The sequence below is a fragment of the Myxine glutinosa genome, chromosome 1 (assembly GCF_964187855.1).
Source record: "Myxine glutinosa chromosome 1, kmMyxGlut1.1, whole genome shotgun sequence".
In the NCBI taxonomy this organism is placed as follows: domain Eukaryota; kingdom Metazoa; phylum Chordata; class Myxini; order Myxiniformes; family Myxinidae; genus Myxine; species Myxine glutinosa.
The window spans coordinates 217,821,924-217,842,922 of NC_136261.1; the positions used below are offsets into that span (position 1 = coordinate 217,821,924).

The window sequence follows — 20,999 nt, forward strand, 5'->3', positions numbered from 1 at the left end:
TTTGTTTTGACGTTTGGGCCAGTTTTACATGTCGTATCCCTAAGGAATGAAACGAACGTTTTCCTGGCTTACAATTTTATTTGAAGTCACACATGCCTCAAAATACACTCACTTATATGGAATTGAACGCTGAATCCGAAAATGTAAGTGAAATTGCCTTGTTTTTTTAACATTATCTTCTATATATTCTAAATATATATATATCTGTGCAGTGTCTGTCTTGTGTTGTCTTGTCTTGTGTTGTCACTGAACTACTCCCTCAAACTTTTGTGAAATCGTACTCTTCGAACTTGACCCACGGCGGGAGTATGCGCTCTACTGAGCGGCGTTCTAGTTTGTATGTGGAACAATAATTTGACAGATATCTTCCCAAGCTATACGATCAAGGACTGCCTTGAATGAAAATTCAAAAATGGAAAAACAATCAACTTTATCCTGTTATTCACCACTGTATGAAAAACGTTATTATTTCACGTCCTTGCTCTATCGAGATCCTCCCCTTCTAGTTTCTTCTCTGTCCAACTAATAATTATTAACCCTTTGCCATTTAAAATCCACCACCGGAATGCGCATTCTTTTTCACCGTTACTCTTCTTGCGGAATCGTGTTCTTTCGTTTCTGGAGTAATTTGTTGCTCTATCCTCAATTATTTTAATCCAGAGCTCATCCTCATCTCTTTTCACCCAATCTGATAAACTACAATCAGATTTTGGTTTTTGTCTTTTCACTTTGTATTACAACCTGAGTTAGAATGTGGCGGACACGTAACAGGGTCAGTTCTGCCCTGGTTTTGGTTGTGTTTGTGTTGTCTTCACCCCTTGGTCCAAGCAAAACTTTCGCCTCACATGACTTCTCGTCGGAATCCAGTGAAGGACATTCTGGTGAATGGAGGCCACTGAAGACACCACTAGCGGATGAAGTGTTGGATCCAGCGTTGGATGAGGTTCAGCTGAAGTTAAAAGACCAGGGTTACACCATGGAAGACAACTCCCCGATCACCATTTTGAAGATCAGGAAGCAGGTGGGTCCTTGTTTCTGTAATTTAATTAATATGATGTATCCTTGTTTCGAAGTGGACTAATGAAACGTGCAATTAAAAATGAAGTGTTTGTTAGAACAAGTCAGATTTGGCACTATTGGCAATAGTACTTTTAGATGATTCAACCTAAGAAATGTAATGTTCCTCAAGATCAATCCATTCTATTTTAATGATTCCAGTGCTTCCTCCGTTTTCTCTGTATTCCACACAACAGGAGTCGGAATCAGATGTGTTGCACTACTTACTGGAGTTTCTTCTGGAAAAGCATCGGTGTATGCTGGAGGAGAGTGAGCAGCTTTATGATCATGACGAGGCAGAAGAAAGCAGCGATGAAGGACATCATTCCTCTGATGAAGAAGAAGCACCTGGTGGGGAGGAAAAATCTGAAGATGTGTCTGAAGAGTCAGAAGATGACCGTGAAGCAGGTCATAGACCGGGGTGTCGGAGGGGTCAAGGAATAAGACTGGGAAATGGTAAAGGAAGACACAGAGGAAGAGGTTGTCAAAATAGGAGAGGAAAAGGGCGGGGGATGATAGGAAGAAGAGGTGGATTTCAGACAGGAAGAAGAAAGTTTTGTCCACGCAAGGTATGCATGTAGTCTGTTCTCATTTAATTAATTATCAGCTTGCAAAAATAAATAATCAATGAATAAATATTCTTTTAATTTCACTTCGCTGAATTATATGAACGAGCAAATACTGCCCTGCAGGTGGAATATTTCCTAGTTCCTGCAGAAGGCATTATCTGGATATTCAGCCCAGTTACCCAACCACAAAAATTATCCGAACTCTACGATTCCAAAGTGGAGTTTTCACACCAAGCAGATGAGATTTTATTTTTATGGAAGCTTAAATTGGGGAATTTCTGGATATACTAAATTATCACACTAATATTGAGTTTTGTTTTCAAATGAGGTTTTTGGAGTTGAGATCTTGATACCACTTTTTCATTCAAACCACCTCACGCACCACTTCCCCCCTCCCAAGGAAGAAATGCTGCGAAAGAGATGATGGATGAAATAAATGTATGTTTCAAAACTTGATGGAATCAAACAAAAGTTGCACAGGGATAACTTCAGGGTGCCCTCATTGATCTCTGAAAAAATCAGCTTCCTAGGTCAAGTCATCTTGGAGTAGATGATACATACATATACACATATATACAATACAATACAATACACATACATACAATCCAATGTTGTTGTTTTGTATGCAGCCTGTGGCTGCTGCTTGCATCATTTCTCTGGAGCGGGATTCAAGCTCGGGATCCTAAGATCCCAAGCCAGCACCCTAACTGTTAAGCCAACACCAGGCTTATACAATCCAGTACAATACATACATACATACATATTGATACATACGTACATACTGTACATACATACATACATACATACATACATACATACACCCACATACATACATACATACATACACCCACATACACACGTACATACATACATACTGTTATGTTTGGGGGTAAAGCAATATCTAGAGCCAGGAAGATCTGTATAGGTAGGTATTCAACTGTCGCGTTAGGGAATCTACCTGTAATAAGTTCTTCATGTTTGGGCATTTGTCGGGGTAAGATATATGATTGTGGATCTACCAGGAGATTCGAGTGTTAAGTAGTTAGGGATTAAAGATAACGCCCCTGTGAGTCTCACCTAGTAGTCAAACCTTTGTCCATTATGGCACTGCAAACCACATAAACATTAGTTAGGTCCCTAGCGCAACATTAAATAATTCCTTTCCCTGACTATGACTTTGAAAGAAAACGGACAGGAAACCAAGCCAAAAACACCGCCACAATTGGCGGCCACCATTTACACCTCCAAAAGGCCTGCCCACCTCGCAAAGCACATGCGGTGACAACGGAGTCGGGGACGGGAGCGGCCGTGGTGCAGTGGGCGTGACCTGGATGAGCCGGCGAGTCGTGGGAGGCTCCGATTGGTAGAGCAGTGCGCCAATGTGACGTCATCGGCCAGGGATATTATCGAGGGTCGGACGCCATTATCGGCAGTGCAGTTCGGAGGTGCGCCTAACAGAGTCGAGTCGAGTCGAAGAGTTAAGATGAGACGGCAGTCGAGTTGAGTTGGACCAGAGAGTCGAGTTGAGTGGAGTTCGAAGGAGTTCACGGCTTGAGAGAGTCCCGGTGCGATCCCGAGTTTGGAGAGTCCTTCCTGTCCCTGGTCGAGTGGAGAGTTGCAGCTCGAGCAGCTTTAGTCCCGGCCGGCAGCCCGAGTGGAGTTCGCTTGCTTTGTGCAGCCCTGCGTTGGACCTTTGGAGCAAGGGAGCTCGTGGTGTGTCGTTGAACCGACGAGGCCTGGTGGCGCTCGGAGGCGGACGGAGAGGGCCGCGGGGCCGTGTTACACTGAAGACGACTAGAGCCAGATAAGCCCGAGCTCCGCGTTTACACTTTACATGACGAGACGTGTTATTTCGTATTCATCTCCCTCGTGTTGTGTGTGGGATCCCAATTTAGGCTTCTTATTAGAGTTATTACCGGCGTGTGATTTTTCACTGTCTTTACTTTTCATTAATAAATCCTTGTATTATTTTTGTACATATATCTGAACGCAGTTTTCCTGGGCGTTTGATTTTAATAGGTAAGGCTACAGGGCTCTCATCGTTCCCCTCCATCCTGCGTGCTTTGCTTGATTGGAATCCGCTATTGAGTTTTCGCCTCGGGAGTTTAAAGCCTCGTAATCGGCCTCCGCAACTCTGATGTTAATCGCAGTTGCGTGGCATTTGGTGTCAGAAGTGTAGGATTCGAACCCGTCGGACAAATTTTTTTGTCTGCGGCGATACATCGACATGGTCGGGCGTACATTGCTGATTGCGCCCGACGTTGAACGCAAATTTTTTATAGGCGAGGCGGAGAAATTTAATAATCAATTGGGCATACAGAGCGCGATATCGCGTCTTCGTCAAATTTATTGTGTTTCTGGAATTAAAATAAACTAGGGCATGCCCGTACTATATCTATATCTAAAATTATATCCCCCCCTCTATTTACATGAAATGGTTTGGTTCATGAAATGTTTTGGTCCATTCGCAACGCCAAAGCGAACGGCGAACGCTTTACATGAAATGGTTTGGTTCATGAAATGTTTTGGTCCATTCGCAACGCCAAAGCGAACGGCGAACGGCTTGCGAGTACAGTGACAATCCCCCCCCCCCCCCTCTATTTACATGAAATGGTTTTAATTAGTTTTAAAACATAGTTTAACGCCAACATAGCGGCAACATAGTTTGCCAACGTGAAATAAATGAATACGCTCGCAAATGTGCCGTCCGAGGCAGAGTGTGTTCGCCACGTTCGGCACACGCGATAGCTCGCTGCTCTCTGATTGGTTGAATCGTTTTTTGGACATAGCTCGGTAACTACTTCTGCGATTAATTTAAAACCTTGAAAAGGCACATCCTCGGGTCCCCAGCAATATACCTGGCAAGTTTCAAGTATATCGGACCGGTAGTTGTCGAGAAACAGCGGTCACAGACAAACATACAAACATACATACATACAAACATACACACAGAGATTAGTGGAATTATAGATAGATACGCGCGCGGGAAACAATCTTCCGGAAGGCGGATGTCGGAGATTGATGAGATGGAAGTACGCAGCGAGGCTTCCGTCAGCGTCGGGAGTGAGCCGGAAATAGGGGAATTAGATGTAGAGGTGAGCCTTGGAACCTCCCCCGTCCCGAGCACCAACTTATCCCCCTCCCCTGCCGGGGAGCCGGGAACAAGTGGGACAGCCCCCAGAGACGACCAGGCCTCAATGAAATTTTTAAAGGAATTAATGGATGCTCAGAGTAAAAAAATTGATGGGCTGGAAAACAAAATGAGTAATGATATGGGAGAAATGAAAAGTGGGTTGGAAAATAAAATGGAGGGAATGAGTAAGGAGATGGGAGAAATGAAAAACAAAATGGAGTCCCAGGGGAATGAGTGTAAGGAAGGACTGAAGGAAATGAGTGACAGTTTGAAGGAACAAACGATTAAATTGAGTGAAGGACGAACGAATGGTGCCGACGTGGCACAGGAGAAGCCAAAGGTGGCAGGAATTCAATCTGAAACGGGGGAAGACAAATTGGGAATTGCACCGGGAATGGCAATTGTGGTAAGTATACAGGTGAGCGGGGAATGCCCACAGGTAGATGGAGAGACGTACAATATTGAGGTGTACAGGTAGATGGGGAATGTGTACAGGTGGATGGGGAATGTCCACAGTTGGATGGGGAATGTGTACAGGTAGATGGGGAATGCCTGCAGGTAAACGTGGAGTGTCCACAGGTGAGCGGGGAGTGCCCACAGGTGAATGGGGATGGAAATTTGGAATGTGAGAATTGTAACAGGGAATGTTTCCCACCTGGTGGCCTGGTTGTTTGTCGGGACCGGGTGGATGTCACAACACCCCAACCAGGGGATTATTTTGGAATTGTGCAGTACCAGGGCGGAGGTGCGGAGCAAGAGGGGGTAGAGCAATTGGGGGTCCGTGTAATAGAGCCGGACCGGGTATTTATTGGGGATATTGATCAAAGCCTGGCGGGGCCAGAAATGATTTGTGGGAATGATGACGATGAGGATGATTTGATCCAGCGGCTGGAGACCTGTGACAGTCCCATGGAGGACAAGTTTGACCGGGCCAAAAGGAGCCTGGGTAAAGAGGTGAGTTGGTCCGAGGAGGTGGTTGTGGTGACCAAGGGGACGCTCACCGAACACTATGATGTGGCAACGGAGGCTCCAAAATTGGACAACCAGTTGGGGGAGTGTGTTGGCTCCAGGCTGGATTTGGACCTTGGAGGATCGGGGGATAGAGCCTCCGAAGATTTGATCCCCGTATGGAATGTGGACCAGCTGCAGGGAGGGGCAAAACAACCTGAGGGAGTTGTTACCTGCAGCTGTGGTTTGGCACAGTTGGGAATAAAAATTGTAAAGAGGAAATTTAAAATAAAATTAAAATGGGAATTTGATTTGGAACAGCCATGGGAGAATTGGTCCCTTGGCTGCGGGATTTGGACCGGGAGAGGTCAAGGGTGATGGCCTCAGGCAAAAGTTGCCCCTTTCAAAATTTGGGTATGCCAGCCAGCTGGGGGGCTGTGCTGGTGAGATTTGGACGTGGGGTCCAGCCTTGGGTGTCGAGGTACGACCTGGGCCCCACGGGGGGTCTGGCGGAGTGTGGCGTCCCTTGTCCGTCGGGGCGCCGTCCGAGCTGGTGGCTCGGGCCGGCAGGGTCACCAGACTCTGGTGGGGGTTAAGACCTCCAGGGGGGTCCGAGGTGGTTTCTCAAGCCTGGGAAGGCAAATATTGAGGAGCACTAGGGGGAGGTGTTGTGGGTCGCGCTTTTGTGGTGGCACTGCGGATGGCCAGCTTGGGCCTGATGTAGTGACAACCCGGGCATGCGACCTGGCACCCTCTCCCTGAGACTCTGGGACAACCAGCATGTGGTGACCTGGCATGGTGGTTGGTCTATGGACGCGGGTCAATCCGAATGGACAGGGATGGAGATAGCCTGCCGGACAACCATTGGGGCATCTGTGGAACGTGATGGTGTGAGAGTGACCTTCCACAGATGCTCCGTCATGATTTATGGACTCTCGCCTCGGGTTGTAAGAGAGCCATGGGGATTGTTGAATTTGGAATGTGTAACGAGCCGAGCATATGGGCCATGCTCGGCTGGCATGTGTATGGCAAAGCATCTTTCTTTGGTGAGATTAGTGAATTGTGAAAAATGTTTGGCATCGGTAATCTGTGGGTTAGATGTAAATTAATGGGTGAATTTTGTGAAAAGAAATGGTGGACACTGTACAGTGACGCCATTATTGATCCAGGTGTGTTAGACCAAAGTGTTGGAGGCTGTGATGAAATTAATAGGGTAGCAAGACAGCTTTCAACTGGTTGCAGGGGCGAGTGTGTTGATATTTGGGACGCGGGGTCATGGGGATGTAGTTGTGTGGTCTGAGGGTCAACGTGGTGCTATGGGTGTCCGAGGGGTGTGGACCATGTCTTCTGGGTGGGTCTCCTGATGGAGCATGGCTGTGACTGGACCTTGGTGTGGTCAAGTGTGGGTGAGCACTGGGGGGGGAGGGGGTGCAGTTCTGTAGTCGGACTGGGGGATGATGGGGAGGTGCAGGGGACGTGGCTGTAGGGATGCCACGCACTGCGACCGTGCCCCCCAGGGCCGAGGTTGTGTGTGCGGTAGTGTGTGTTGTGGCAGCAAGTGCTCACCACATTGGCCAGCTGGGGCTGGTGCAGCTGTGTTCCTCGCAGGGGGGCCGAAGGATGAATGGTGGGTCGCACCCTTATGGACACTCATGCGCCATGTTGGCGTTTTGACTGCTCACCTTGTCCCGATGACCCTTGCATGGTAGAGGTGCAGAGCTGTCGTGGCCACAGGTAGTTGTGTAGTGATGATCACCGTTGGATGCGGATCCACATACCTGCCAGCATAGTGGGGACAAAAGAGAAATTTGGAAGTATTTGGTCGGCCAAATGTGAAATTTTGGGATTTTGTGGGTGGATTGCACTTTGGACCTGACCAACCGGTAACTACCTGCACTTGAGTGGAGTTTTGATGTGTACTGTCCCAGGCTCCAGGACTTGCTTGTGGAAATTTTGAGGGACATGTAATTTGGAGCTGGGAGGCAGGTGAGAGTGACGACATGGCCGGTGAGGGGATGGAATGGGGGCCACACAGTGTCTTGTGGGTGGCGTGTGTTTACGTGTTGATGTTATGTGTTTTGATGTGGTCGTGAGAGTGGAACCTGGAGAGTGAGTGATGATTATTGGAGATAATGACGGGTGATGATTGTGCTTTTGGAAATGTGCTTTTGGAAATATGTAATGTGATTCCATGTGAACTGGGGGATTTCATATGTAGCAGGTGATGGAAAAACTTGTGAAACATCTTTTGTACTACCATCTATGAAATTGTGCTGAGTTGTGTGGAGAATTGAATGGCAGCGGGGGAGGAAGTGTGTTTTTGGGGATCTTGTGGGTGGGGAAGGTGTGTGTGTCCGCAGGTACGGATCAAGCTCTGAGGAGCGATGCCTGCGGCCCCCCTCTGCGGCAATAACCCCTGGCAGCCGGTGGTAACTGGAAATTGGAGCTCGTCGGTGGAGGGTCTGGTTCGGCGCCGCGGGGTGAGGAAGTCCCCCGGTGACCCGTGTAGCTGCGCGGAAGCAGGAGGCAAGGGAGCCTGGTGTGTCTGGAGACCCTCACCGGCGAGGTAATGGGGGAAAGGGGCTGTTGGGCTGCCATGGGCCAAGAGGTAAAGGGGAGGGGGGGGGCAATGAACTTGCAAGTCGGTTGACTTGTTTTGGGACTGCGGGCACCACAGCCTGAAGCGCCCCCACCATCTTTTTGTGCGGTACCTCCCCGCTGCCTAGTTGAGGAATGCACACATATGTATATGACATCAATGCCATGGTCCTGCAGGGTGGGTGTAGTGAAATAAGTGCTGTGAAACGATTTTGAGTAATGATGACTTATGGAAAGAGAATGAGTGGATAAGGGGTCTGTGTTGAATGAATGTGGGCGAAATCCACCGAGCCATGTCACTCACCTGCAACACCTGGACAGGGCCCGTGGAAATTTAAGGGGGTGCATTGGGATGGTCCCGCAGGTAAGGTTGTGTCTTGTGGCATCCACCGGGGGACGTGGTCTGCAGACCGGGGTATGTACAAAGGGTAGAGTTTTGGAATTTTTCTGGTTAAGGTTACGTTTTGTGGTTAAGTTAGTTTCGAATGTTGTTTGTTTCCTCCCTCCGCCGGAACAATGAAGACAGATCATTGTAAATACATGATTGCATGATTGTTAAGGGGTTTAGCATGTTAAGGAAGTGTAGGTAGGTAGTCCGACTCACTTCCCACAGCCCTTCCTGATTTATTTCATAGGTTAATTAAGTGTGTGACAGTAAATGTTAAGGCTGGGATGGTAGCGCCTGCAGTGAACCTTGCAGGAGCTACGGTTCCAGGGGGGGTGGGGGGGGGGGCTGTGTTATGTCTGGGGGTGAAGCAATATCTAGAGCCAGGTAGATCTGTATAGGTAGGTATTCGACTGTCGCAATAGGGAATCTACCTGTAATAAGTTCTTCATGTTTAGATGTTTGTCGGGGTAAGATGTATGATTGTGGATCTACCAGGAGATTCGAGTGTCAAGTAGTTAGGAATTAAAGATAACGCCCCTGTGAGTCTCACCTAGTAGTCAAACCTTTGTCCATTATGGCACTGCAAACCACATAAACATTAGTTAGGTCCCGAGCGCAACATTAAATAATTCCTTTCCCTGACTATGACTTCGGAAGAAAACGGACAGGAAACCAGGCCAAAAACACCGCCACAATTGGCGGCCACCATTTACACCTCCAAAAGGCCTGCCCACCTCGCATAGCACATGCGGTGACCACGGAGTCGGTGACGGGAGCGGCCGTGGTGCAGTGGGTGTGACCTGGACGAGCCGGTGAGTCGTGGGAGGCTCTGATTGGCAGAGCAGTGCGCCAATGTGACGTCATCGGCCAGGGATATTATCGAGGGGTCGGACGCCATTTTCAGCAGTGCAGTTCGGAGGTGCGCCGAACAGAGTCGAGTCGAGTCAAAGAGTTGAGATGAGACGGCAGTCGAGTTAAGAGTCGAGTTGAGTGGAGTTCGAAGGAGTTCACGGCTTGAGAGAGTCCCGGTGCGATCCCGAGTTTGGAGAGTCCTTCCTGTCCCTGGTCGAGTGGAGAGTTGCAGCTCGAGCAGCTTTAGTCCCGGCCGGCAGCCCGAGTGGAGTTCGCTTGCTTTGTGCAGCCCTCCATTGTACCTTTGGAGCAAGGTAGCTCGTGGTGTGCCATTGAACCGACGAGGCCTGGTGGCGCTCGGAGGCGGACGGAGAGGGCCGCGGTCCGTGTTACACTGAAGACGACTAGAGCCAGATAAGCCCGAGCTCCGCGTTTACACTTTACATGACGAGACGTGTTATTTTCGTATTCATCTCCCTCGTGTTGTGTGTGCGATCCCAATTTAGGCTTCTTATTAGAGTTATTACCGGCGCGTGCTTTTTCACTGTCTTTACTTTTCATTAATAAATCCTTGTATTATTTTTGTACATATATCTGAACGCAGTTTTCCTGGGTGTTTGATTTTAATATGTAAGGCTACAGGGCTCTCGTCGTTCCCCTCCATCCTGCGCGCTTTGCTTGATTGGAATCCGCTATTGAGTTTTTGCCTCGGGAGTTTAAAGCCTCATAATCGGCCTCCGCAACTCTGATGTTAATCGCAGTTGCGTGATAATACATACATACATACACCCACATACACATGTACATACATACATACATACATACACACGTACGTACGTACATACATACATACATACATACTGTTACGGTTTTTAGAACCTTCACTAGTAAATTTTAGTGAATGTTTCCCTTATAAATGTTCCCCTGTAAATATCCCCATCAATTGGTTTGTTAAAGATCGCACCCTAGTTAGTCCATATACAACACGTAGCGAACCATAGGACCTCTCCGTAGTTATTTCATTATTATGTGTTTCAGTTAAGGATCTGTTCCCAGTAGGTGAATCTGCGTTGCATTAATCAAATAAGATAGGCCCTATTCCGTTCATTTTGCGACGTGCCTCTCCAACCAATTGTGGTACGCGCCTCTGCCAGCCGCAGCCGCCCCAGCGCTCGCCCCAGCCGCCATTAGCCATGCGGTCAAGCCGAGGAAGAAGGGGGTGGAGCCGCCAGATCACGGGCATGGCACGCCGACGCACCACCCGAGGCGGGGCCAGCGAGCCCCCACCAGCCAACCAGGGCTGACGAAAGACCATCGCGGGCGTGGCTCTATGGAGCGCGCATTAATTCCAACACGAGCAATAAATGCGGCTACGAGGGACTGCTTGGCCAGTTGAGTGAGAGGGTTCAAGAGTTGCTTGTTCAAGAGAGAGACGCGTGAGAAGGTACCGACGAGAGGGGAAGGACCTGGAGTGCGCGACGAACTGGCATCTTGTTCAAGGGAGAGAGCGTTGACACGAGCCATTTGTTATAGACGGAGCATCCCAATCCCATCGCTATATGCAACGTCCGCTCGTGGTGAACGATACGCGCTCGCTGCCTGCCAGGGTTTTCCCGCCACAACGCAAGTCGACTCCTGGAGCCGGACCTCGACGTCTACCGTCTGCCTGGGCCTTCTCATCCCTTCTTCCAAGTCATTCCTGCCTGCTATTCCCCTTTCGTGTAAGTCTGTTTGTCTGTCCTGTTTGTTGTCCTGGGGAATAATTTAAGGCTGCCCTGTGTCTTCTTCTTCTTCTGTATATTACTTTCGTTTCTTCTTTGGTTCTTTGGTTTTGTACATAATTAATAAATGTCTGGTATTCCTTACTTTGGTTTCTTCTTTCCCCCGATCGCTTTAGTCCCTTCTTTCGATTGAGTACCTGTGGCACGTTTCGGCCAACAGCAATAGTCGGGTTTAGTCCTTTGTTAACGGCTCGGATCGCGGATTGCTAAACCGCTCGGCAAATACCATCTTGTCCGTGGTTCGAGCGATACTTGTCTCCCTGTTTTGCGGAGGGATTGGTAAAGGTATTTGGGGGAACACCTTGACCAATAACCCTGACCAATTTCACCCCACAAAAGAGCGTTATAAGTACCAGGACCAGAGACGGCCAGCTTAACGGGCCAAGGGGATTAACCCCCCCTTGCTAAGGGGAGTGCCGTCTCTGAGATCCGTAACAATTGGTGTAGGGGAGTGGGATTTGAAGCCCGAACCAAATTTTAATCCATCGAAAAAATTTGGTCGAAATTACGAGCGGCCGAAATTTATTATTTAATATCCAAATTATAGTCGTGCCATGGATAGTCAAGGCGGTCGGATGCCGGTGGGGGAGATAGAAGTGGGGTTAGAGGCGACCCAGGACCCCAGGGAGGCAGTGGGAATAATGGAAGAGGAGAGCAATGAGGGTGCGGTTGCGGGGGTTGTAGGCGCACAAAATGGCGGCCTCCCGTAGATGACGGCGATAGCCGGGCCCGCAGTGCCAATGGACTGGGGCCTTTTTATGATGCATTTCAGTGCAACTATGAAGGGTGACAGGAAGGGATTGGATGCAATGATGGCTACCCAGGGGATCGACATGGAAAAAATGAGGAACGAAGCAATGGACAACCCGTAGGGATTTCAGGAGCAAATAAACGCCAACATAAAAAAGATGGGGAGGTACATAGACCGCATGTCGGGCGGGAAAGGCACATCGGTATGCAACGAGGTAACGCGGCTTGAGAAGCGCAGGAAAAGCGAGTTGGAGCAAAGCGCAGGTAACTGGACCGGGGTAGAAATCGCGACCCGGGGTATGGGGGAGCCGGCGACCGCCGAAGTAGACAAGCGCCCGTGGTCGTCGAGGAAAAAAAAGTAATTCAAATGACCGAACCAATAGTGGAAATTGGGATTGGACAGACGGACTTGGTAGAGCAACTGCGGGAGGAAAAGATGGAAAATGTGCAAAGTCCGTGCTCACATCACGATGCTGTGCTTAGTAACCCCAATAAAGATTTGCAGGTGGTGTTGGAGCGAAGAAGAAGAAGCGCCCAGGTGAGTCAGCCTGTATATTGTGCGGGGAGATTTTGCAGGAGAATGTTTGGTGCGAGAGGGTTTTTCACGCGCTTGGGATCGAGAAAGCACCCGGGCGTTGGTGGAGGGTCCCTTGTGAGTGGTGTGAGTGGAAATGGCATGCTTGTGAGGAAAAAGTGTGCGTCGGAGAGTGAGTTTGTGACAGAGTATGGGAGTGATACCGGGTGCGAGAGCGAATGCACGTCGGTCGGTATGTGTGAAACAGAGTGTACGGAGTACGTACCGGGAGAGTGTGCGCAAGAGTTGGCACGAGAGTGTGCGGTGATGATTGGGTGTGCAGAAGAGTGCATGCCTGTGGTGAGTGGTATGGAGTATGTACCGGGAGAGGGTGCGCAAGAAGTTGCGCGAGAAGGTGTGTAACAGAGGAGTGCATGATAACAGAGTGTGCTGTCGAGAGTGAGAATGAATGCACGACAGAGTACGGGAGTGAATGCACGACAGAGTGTGGTGGTGAGAGTGACACGGAGTGCTAGTTGGTTGTGGCGAGTGAGGAAGAACGCACACCTGGGTTGGTTGTGGCGCGTGTGCGGGAGGGCACATTGGAGCGCGTGAGTGGGTGGATGCAAGAGTGCACCCCCATGAGTGGTACGGAGTACGTACCAAGGGAGAGTGCGCAAGACGGTGCGCAAGGAGGTGTGTTAAGGGAGTGTGCGAACGACGAGTGTGTGCAAGAAGGTGCGCGAGAGGAGTGGTGTGTAACAGGGAGTGCGGTAGTGGAATGGACGGAGTGTGTGGAATGCATGAGAGGCGCTGAGACGCCGGGTTTTGTGAGTATGAAAGGGGTCACGTGTAGATGTGAGCATGTTCGGGGAGCATCGACATTAAATGGGATAGCGTTCGGACAGACGTTTAGCCGATGTGAGCTCCCGGTTCGTGCCGGGCTTTGGGTATTGCGGGAGCCGGCGGGGATCGGTGCAGCGTCGCTCCTGTTCGGAGCGTCGTGCACGATCCCTGCCGGGCCCCCCCCTGCACGGTCGCGTCCGCGGTTTGCCGGGCAAGGCGACCGGCCTGGTTCGAGGGAAGGTCGGAGGGATCGGAACGGTGCCGCCTTGTGGTGGCGGCGTTCCACCCGGACAAGGTTAGCCCACCGCGCATGGGAGCGAAAGGCCCCGCGCCGGGATGGTGCTTTAAATCTCGGCCCAACCAAACCTCCTCCCCTGAACCGAATGCCGGACGGACCCAACCTGCAGGCGACCAAACCACCCGAATTCATTGCTCGGCTTTGCGAAGCCGAGTTTTAATGATGTAATGACGCACCGAGGCTCAGAATAATGGACGAATAGGGGTAGGAAATTGATGATTGGCAAATTGGATGGGCAATTTGATTGGCAAAATTGAAATTTGATTGGCAAAAAATTGGATGGGCAAAATTAATAGTGAGAGATGCCCGATGTAGAGGGATAGTAAATCCACCATCCCTCACATCCACCCGGGCACATGCGCATTTGTTATGGGGTTATGGCGGTGAAAACCAAGCCAGGGAGGGTTTGGATAATTGTTAGGATTTAGAAAGATGACCATAGGTAACTGTAGGGTTAAGTAGCGACATGTACCTGTAGAGGGGACGTAGCAGATTAGTGGATCATAATGATGTGGGAGCGCAATAGTATAAGGGGCGACTGGGAAGGGCGAGTTTCAGAAGGGGGTAGTCAGCTTAGACGATGCAGTGTGTGTGCAGGAAGTTCTTTGTGGTGAGCATGATGATTGGCATGATTGTGCATTGAGCAGAGTATGGTGAAAGGTATGATTGTGAGTTGTATTGAATGAATGGTCCTGGAGGAGAGACGGGTGCAAGAGCCACCAGGTGTGTGTGAGCACAGGTGTGCAAGTGAGGTACAGGTGTATGGAGAATGGTTGGGTGAAATAAATGGTATGGAATGGAGTATGGAATGGATGGTGTGGAGTGAGTAGTGTGGAATATGTGGAGTGGAGTGGTTGGTGCGAAAGGAGTGGATGGGGAAGATGGACCCCTTTCACGAATACCCGGGGAGGGTACTTTAAGAGTAGGTAGAGGGTATAGGTAAATTGTGGTGGATATTGGCATCTGTGGTGCGTGTGGTAGAATGGTGTTTGGATGGATGCATTAGTGGAGTGAAATGGCTGGGCGTGTGGCCTGTTAGTGTGTGTATGGTTAAATGGGCACTCCGCCACTGTTAGTCTGTCGGCCAGGTGAGGCCGCAGGTAGGCTCTGGGAGCCAGTAGAGTTGTGTAGTTGTGAATGGGGCCCGAGGATCCGGCGGACGGACCCGGGTAGCCCAGTGCCAGAGAGGGCACCGAGGGGGAGAGCGCCAGAGGGCCTTCCCCAGGTAGATAGGTTAGGGTAAGGAGCAGGTAAGCTCGGAGGCAACTGCGGTGGCGGAGGTGTGCAGGTGAGTAGACCTGCTGGTGAGCCACACGACCCAGCCCGGAAATTGTGCGAAGGCACAGGGAATTGAATCGGGGGAGTGAGACCCCAAATTGGTGAGCACCACAGTTTGGTCAATGGGAGTTCGGTTCTTAGAACCACATCGTGTAAGTTGGCCAATGGTTTGGCAGGGAAAGACCCCGGGTGGAGTAAAAGTGTTAGTCATTTCGAGGATAGTTAGGATGGAAATTCCTTCGCACCATCTGCAGCCACTCACCTGAGGTGATGACATGACTCCACACCATGGTTGTTTTTTTGTTTTTTTTGTGCAAATGTTTTGGAATGGTGAGACGCATCATGCCGTGGGGGTGACATTGTGCTTGTTGTTCCATCTCTTCCTCCTTATGAGGGATTGATGATGAATTGATTGATGGCAAATTTGGTTAGAAATTGGGATTGTTGATGAATTTGGTATTAGGGGAGATATGGGGAAGACGAGACAGTAGAGACGGAATTTGTAAATGTGCAGAGTTTTGTGTAAATACGGGATAAGGGCAAGGGTAGGGTAGGTGACAGGGGGGGGGGGGTGACGTACGGTAGGGACGAGCTTTCTCCGCTCGCTCCCATGCACACCTCACCTCTGCATTGCCTTGTTTGAATGTGTACCCTTTTGTGACCTTGCTCCGATGCTTGCTGTGTCCCTTCCTTCCCCACTCACGGCTTGTTATTTTGGGTCCGGGGGGGAGGGGGGGGGAGTGCGCAGGTAGCCGCACTTGTGTGCCCGAGCCGCCACTGCACAGCCTGCCTGGATCGATACACCACCTTATGGACCGCACGACTTGCGGCCTAGTACCAGCATATGGACCACACGCTTCTGTGGCTAAGCACCACACACTGATGGACCCCACGTGTTGGGGCCTGGCCCCTCTGCTGGGACCGGCCATGATGGCCAGAGAGAGTCCTTTGCTTGTGGACCACGGTGAGGTGGCGCCTCTTGCCATACAGGTGGACCACCCATAGTTGGCCCCTGGTGGCCCTAAATAAAAATGGACGCGTTGTGTGCCTTTTTATTATTTTCAAATAGGCAGCAAGCCACAAGACCAAGAAGAACGTCAGGAAGAAACATCGGCCAGCAGAGCAGGAGCTGACAAGAAGAAAGGTCAATAGTTTGTGTGGTTTTTATGTGTGCAATGAGCACTGGATGGTGCTTTGTGTGTTCATGGTGCTTTTTGGTGCTGATGGTGCTTTGGTGCTTTGTGATGCTCTTGTGCTCGGGGGTGCACTGCAATATCAATTGTGCATCCCCGGGCACTTGAGTATGGTGTATCGGTGCAGTGCAGTGCATGCTCTTCCTCTTTTTCAGATCTTTTCTTTTTGTCTCCCAAAATGACAGGTCCTGGGTTGCAGTGTAAATACAAATTAGTGTCTTGTAAATAATGCTCCCCACCGGCTTTATGTATAGTTTGAAGACCATTCTGCAATTCGGTTATTCTGTGGGCGTGAGTCTGTTAGGTAGGATGCAACGTAGCAGGCGGGACATACGTAGTCGTTTTAAAACTGTCGCACTCAAGGGTAAGGTTAATAGTAGAGGGCTACTACACCTGAGTGTCACATTAAGTAAAGTTATTTCGGGCCGGGACGTCCCTAGAGGAAAAACGGGTGCTGTGTTACGGTTTTTAGAACCTTCACTAGTAAATTTTAGTAAATGTTTCCCTTATAAATGTTCCCCTGTAAATATCCCCATCAATTGGTTTGTTAAAGATCGCACCCTAGTTAGTCCATGTACAACACGTAGTGAACCATAGGACCTCTCCGTAGTTATTTCATTATTATGTGTTTCAGTTAAGGATCTGTTCCCAGTAGTTGAATCTGCGTTGCATTAATCAAATAAGATAGGCCCTATTCCGTTCATTTTGCGACGTCCCTCTCCAACCAATTGTGGTACGCGCCTCTGCCAGCCGCAGCCGCCTCAGCGCTCGCCCCAGCCGCCATTAGCCATGCGGTCAAGCCGAGGAAGAAAGGGGTGGAGCCGCCAGATCACGGGCGTGGCACGCCGACGCACCACCCGAGGCGGGGCCAGCGAGCCCCCACAAGCCAACCAGGGCTGACGAAAGACCATCGCGGGCGTGGCTCTATGGAGCGCGCATTGATTCCAACATGAGCAATAAAAGCGGCTACGAGGGACTGCTTGGCCAGTTGAGTGAGAGGGTTCAAGAGTTGCTTGTTCAAGAGAGAGACGCGTGAGAAGGTACCGACGAGAGGGGAAGGACCTGGAGTGGCGACGAACTGGCATCTTGTTCAAGGGAGAGAGCGTTGACACGAGCCATTTGTTATAGACGGAGCATCCCAATCCCATCGCTATATGCAACGTCCGCTCGTGGTGAACAATACGCGCTCGCTGCCTGTCAGGGTTTTCCCACCACGACGCGAGTCGACTCCTGGAGCCGGACCTCGACGCCTACCGTCTGCCTGGGCCTTCTCATCCCTTCTTCCAGTCATTCCTGCCTGCTATTCCCCTTTCGTGTAAGTCTGTTTGTCTGTCGTGTTTGTTGTCCTGGGGAATAATATAAGACTGCTTAAGGCTGCCCTGTGTCTTCTTCTTCTTCTGTATATTACTTTCGTTTCTTCTCTGGTTCTTTGGTTTTGTACATAATAATTAATAAATGTCTGGTATTCCTTACTTTGGTTTCTTCTTTCCCCTGATCGCTTTAGTCCCTACTTTCGATTGAGTACCTGTGGCACGATTCAGCCAACCGCAATAGTCGGGTTTAGTCCTTTGTTAACGGCTCGAATCGTGGATTGCTAAACCGCTCGGCAAATACCATCTTGTCCGTGGTTCGAGCGGTACTTGTCTCCCTGTTTTGCGGATGGATTGGTAAAGGTATTCGGGAGAACACCTTGACCAATAACCCTGACCAATTTCACCCCGCAAAAGAGCATTATAAGTACCAGGACGAGAGACGGCCAGCTTAACGGGCCAAGGGGATGAACCCCCCCCTTGCTAAGGGGAGTGCCGTCTCTGAGATCCGTAACAATACGTACGTACGTACATACATACATACATACATACATACACCCACATACATACATACATACATACATACACCCACATACACACGTACATACATACATACATACATTCCCTCCATTAAATATACACTAACTGGCACTGCCACGCTCCAGGTGGGATGGGAGTACCCTTCTCAGCCCACCTACATTGGGCAATGCGCTGCGGCCTAATCTTGGTAATGCGCTTCATAATTTTTGTCACTTTTGAAAGAAATTTTATTGATCACATCGTATCCTGCTCCATATTATAAGATTAACAAAGACGATTTGTAATACCTGCTACCACCAAAGGTGGCGCTATTTCCGCCACATGCCAATTTTGGAGTTTCGATGACATCCACGTTTGCTCCATTATAGTAACATATAACCAGAACAGAGGAGATTATAGTTTCTATTTTGGGGAGATGTGACATATTACCCCCCACCTTTCCCGACAGGACATTTCTTGCCCCTCCTACCTTCCTTTAGTGATTGAAAGTTCAACATTGCTGAGATGCCATGATCTTGATACCACTCGCTTCTTCTTCTTCTTCTTGTTTAACTTATAAAATTCTCTGAATTATTTGTTTATGCTGTGTTGTATCCAACAGTGCAAAGCAGTTGTGGAGGTCACAGGGGTTGTAATCAGTGTGACAAGATTGTGGTGTAAAGGTCGAAAAGAGAAAGGTATGTTTTTTTTTATTAATAATGGATGTGGAGAATATATATATATATATATATATATATATATATATATATATATATATATATATATATATATATATATATATACATACATACATACATACATACATACATATATACATATATATATATATATAAGGTGATCTTAAAATGCTGTTTGTGGTTGACAGAGATCATCCCACAACGAGCACCGTGTCTGGGCTGCCCACTTCCCTTGTCCCTGAAGCACCCACATGTGCATTGGGTCGCTCTCAAGGCCGTACATGAGTACAATATTCTAAGAGAAATCAGCAACTCCTTTGACATCTACAAAATCACCAGTGCAACAAGACAGGCAAGGTGCAGCAGAAATCAACATGGCACTGAATGCAACATAGACCAATTAACAATAGACAAAAGTTTCTTTATATGGTTGACAATATGTCTTTACATCGTTTATAAAACTTTATAGATTTATTATTTATAAAACATTTAACAATGGTGAAAACATTGCGTACACAATGGGATATAACATGCATCAAACACAAGTAGATCATTCAATTCAACCTCTGCAACTGCCACATATTTTATGATCCGTTAACATCGATTGCTTTTGTCTCCTTTGCATCGTGTAATTGCTAGATCATACTCTAATTCCATCCCTCTGCCTCGCTTCTGTCCCTAACGATATCCCAATCTCCCATATAAAACACAATGTCAGTTTGTATGTTTGTGTGTTTGTACAGATGTCTGTCCCCCTTCATAAGTGTAGGTTTTAAAGGCGAATCTTTTAACACGAATGTGTGTTCACTGCGGTCTATTTTTGAGGATAAAACAAACTCGAAAAACATTTTCCATAAAAGAGTAAAATTATGTGTCTTCTATTGGAATTGTAGACGGTGGCTTGCAAACCGAGACTCAAGGGCGGTGTACAGAAGCGTTAAAAAAAAAAACAATAAGTACAAGATGCAGGTACGTGAAATTCGCTGCACGTGATGTGCAAGGTGCACAGAGTAAAACGAGTGTTCATTTACATCCGTAGGATGTCTAATAAATAAAGAAGATACAAGCACACCTGACACTAGGCCGAGGCTTCAGACTTTGGCACACTCATGAGGCTGCTCCGTCGAATAAACTGTTCCAACCAGTCATTTTTGACCAGCTTTTTACAAGTGTTAATATAAATTTCCAATGTGCTGCTGGAAACTGCAATAACATTTCCATTTATTATGCGGATGACAGGGTCTCCCAGTGAATTGGAATATTACTCAACATCTCAACTAGAACTAACTAAACTCATCTCAACTAAACTAGAACGTCACTTCGTGGAGAGCATACCTCCACCAGGCTGAACAGTTTACATTTCGTATCCTCCTGATAGGCCGATCTGGATCCGGACCTTAACCAAAATGTAATTGGCTTGTTCATCTTGTCACCTAACCAACTCATCCACCCAGTTTTCTCATAATCCGTCCACAACTTTTTTAAATATCATGCTATGTATCGTTTTTGGTCCCATCTCTCAATGGTGAAAATCACTTAAGATTTTTTTTTAACACTCTCATACCCGGATCTGGATCTCAACCAAAATCCAATCAATTCGTCCTTGTCACACACTCAACCTGTCCGCCAAATATCATCCGAATCCGTCCATAACTTTTTGAGATATCCTGTTTACAGACAAATAGCCACACAGACTGGGGTAAATACATAACCTCCGTCCACTTTCGAAGGCGGAGGTAAAAAGGGACAATCAAGCTTCACAACAAGGAGCTTTGGCGCAGGAGGTCAGTCAGCCATAACCCCAACACCAACACTGTCCACATACAATTGCTACATTCAGGTCCTGCCAATATCCCTGTAACCCTCTATCTACAATGGTACCTATCAAATTCCAATTTAAACCCATCTACTCTTTCTGCTGCCACTACCTTTCCAGGGAGATCATTCTATCCATTCACTATTCTACAACTGAAAGACCCCTGCCTTGATACTGGAAACATTTTCCATGAATTTTTTTTACTTAACTGGAGTTACAACTACAAACTCACTTGCTGCAAAAGATGGTGTACTGTTTATTTCCATAATAACAAGGCCAAGAAGGGTTCTAAAACCTTATCACAGTACAATGTAGAAATAATGAACACACAATCACCTTTCGTCCATTTCGAAAAGCTTTTGAAATGTCAGCGCATTCCACAAACACAGACAATCAGATAAACAACACAGACGGCCTTTTTAATCAATCGGTCACAAACATTTGCTCAGCCC

General features: G+C 48.3%; 1 protein-coding gene across 1 annotated transcript in view; it reads left to right on the forward strand.

The window, feature by feature from the left end:
* Positions 1-208: 208 nt before the first annotated feature.
* Positions 209-20,999, forward strand: part of LOC137434109 (uncharacterized) — a 44,508-nt gene continuing 23,717 nt past the window's right edge. Inside the window, exons 1-4 of the mRNA XM_068126794.2 lie at positions 209-1,021; positions 1,254-1,625; positions 18,656-18,731; positions 18,920-19,083. Coding sequence (XP_067982895.2) covers positions 752-1,021; positions 1,254-1,625; positions 18,656-18,731; positions 18,920-19,083 — 882 coding nt within the window. The 5' untranslated portion in view covers positions 209-751. The remainder of the gene's footprint in view (positions 1,022-1,253; positions 1,626-18,655; positions 18,732-18,919; positions 19,084-20,999) is intronic.